Consider the following 2,380-nt stretch of genomic DNA (forward strand, 5'->3'; position numbering starts at 1 on the left):
CAGTGCGACCCTTCTTCTGCGTGATTTTTTTTCTTGGGTTTCTTTTGGAACAATTTTTTTTCCTGCCATTTTCCCTTGCTCGGTTCTTTTGTTTGGATTTCCCCCCCCCTCCCCCCCCCCCCCACCCATCACTTTTCTAATGGTCCGTACCTTAATTTAGGGCTAAAATATAAGAAATCCCACGAAAAAGCCTTGTTCGATATTGATTCTGTAAAGTTCTTTGAACTATATTAAGTTGAGGGATGGAAGGAAAATATCACGAAACAAATGTGCAGGCAAAAAAGTAGCTTGCCCAGACTGGAAGGTTTATGAAAACAAGGCCAGAAAATCCGAGCTTCAAATGTACCGTTAAATTGGCATTTACCTAGCCTCGGGCTTTTGTGACAGGAAACTGTTATGGCTGCAAGTCTTTCCCTTTCCTTTTCCAGAGCGCCCTCAAAACCTCTTCGAACATCATGTATAAACGATGCATAAACGCTTTAGAGTACTATAGACGAGATTTTACAATTACATAAAACTACGACGCCATATTCTAGTGCCATATTCTAATTGTATAATCTTACTAATTTATAGCATCTTGCCTCAATTGTTTTGACAAAATGGAAAAGATCGTAGAGAGCTGCAATTTTTTTTCCAAGAAAATTAAGTGCGACCTCAACGCCACAGCTCAAGAATGTGAAAGAACAAAGACATCTCTCACTAAGTACTGCAACAGCAACGAATGTCAAGGTGACTACCGAGTATTTCTATTTAAAATTATTATGATCATTTTAACTGTAGCGTATGCCCTGATTGGCTGTCTTCTAAAAGTCGATAATAATATCCCTTTCAAGGACAACACGCATGTGATCGTGGTCTACGAGCGGGAAGAAAACCGTGAGACGAGTTCAAATTTCAGTAAAATTTAGAAACCTAATCCGCCAGGTGGCAGTGATACCACTGAACCTCAACTGTCGCGTAGAAAATGTAATGCGGTTATTAACGAGATTTAATATCGTTGAATTTTCAGTCTGCAAAGATCTCTACTGCCGCAACGGAGGCAAGTGCGCTGGACCAAATACTACATGGTGCACATGCCCACCAGGATACACTGGAGCGTTCTGTCAAAAGAGTAAGTATAGCGGCCTCATTGCATAAAGACTGTTAAAAGGACGGCTGTTAACTGAAGAAACGGTGAGTCTTTCTTTCACAAGCACACGTATGTTCTACTTTTCGCTCTTATATGACAGAAAGAGGTCCCTCAAAGTCTTAGGGTTGAAGGATAATTTTTGCCAATGATATTTTGTCCGACATTTTTCTTTATCCTCTTAAGGTAAATGCGTAAATATTATGAAACAGGCCAGTAGCTATGTATTGACCTGTAAGAGCGGGAAAAATATAGTGGTGATATACGGAGTGGAAGAACCAATCTGCGTATGACCAGTATGATATATTTACTACTTTCTGATAAATAACAAAATTCTCGTTTTCTTTTAAAGGCAATTGTGTGAAAAAGCCGTGTAAAAATGGCGGTACATGTATTGGTGAAAACCTCTGTAAATGTCCACCTCCTTATTCTGGTGCTCAGTGTACCAGAAAAAGACTGGGAACCAAAGACAACCCGGCACCAAACGCACAAGCAATTCTTGACGCCGGCGATAGCAAGGGCAGCGGCATGTACTGGATCCAGCCCCCTGGTGAAACAGCCCCGGCTCAAACTTACTGTGACATGAGTTTTGCTGGTGGAGCATGGATGCTAGCTAGTTATGGTTACGTTGACACAACGGGAACAAACTCCAACAACAAGGCCATTCCTGACATGAATAATCCCTTTGGTTACGCCTGGCTTCCCACACAACGCACCTACTCTCATGGCGTGATTAGTTTACCACACGGGGCGGTAATGATGGCAAATAACGCTCGTTACATGATTATGGCCGCGGGTAATAACCCAGCCACGGGCGGTATCAACCAATATGCATACGTGTACCGTATTTATCTAAAAAACAACCCTTACAAAATAACATTTGCAAATCATAACCGCTATAATGGCGGACAGCCGGGCCGTATGCATATCGTTGATTTTGTCGTTGAAGCGCTGAAAGGAGACAGAAGCACGTACGTGAGATATGCCCTGGGAGAGGCCCTGGGGGTAACATGGTCCGACTCCTACCCAACCGGCTACGGTTTTTATGACAAGACCACGCCTTACGCAATTTTTGCTAAGGGTCCCTTTTTCCCAAGTGTCCATTCGGGTTCGGGAGGTAGCTCGTGCTCTGGATGTACTCCTACCAATTATCAGCCTGATGTGGTGGGTGGGAACCCTCAGTATACACATAAAGGATGGTACACTGCTAACGGCGTGGATAAAACTGGTCAAACCTCCATTTGGTTTAAATGA

The 2,380-nt window shown here is 42.9% G+C and overlaps 1 protein-coding gene across 1 annotated transcript in view; it reads left to right on the top strand.

Moving 5' to 3' along the window:
• Positions 1-2,380, top strand: part of LOC145478226 (uncharacterized) — a 10,144-nt gene extending 7,764 nt beyond the window's left edge. The window contains exons 3-5 of the mRNA XM_081456171.1: positions 574-729; positions 1,010-1,111; positions 1,479-2,380. Coding sequence (XP_081312297.1) covers positions 574-729; positions 1,010-1,111; positions 1,479-2,380 — 1,160 coding nt within the window. The remainder of the gene's footprint in view (positions 1-573; positions 730-1,009; positions 1,112-1,478) is intronic.

Source organism: Orbicella franksi, chromosome 2, assembly GCF_964199315.1.
Source record: "Orbicella franksi chromosome 2, jaOrbFran1.1, whole genome shotgun sequence".
NCBI classification, from domain to species: domain Eukaryota; kingdom Metazoa; phylum Cnidaria; class Anthozoa; order Scleractinia; family Merulinidae; genus Orbicella; species Orbicella franksi.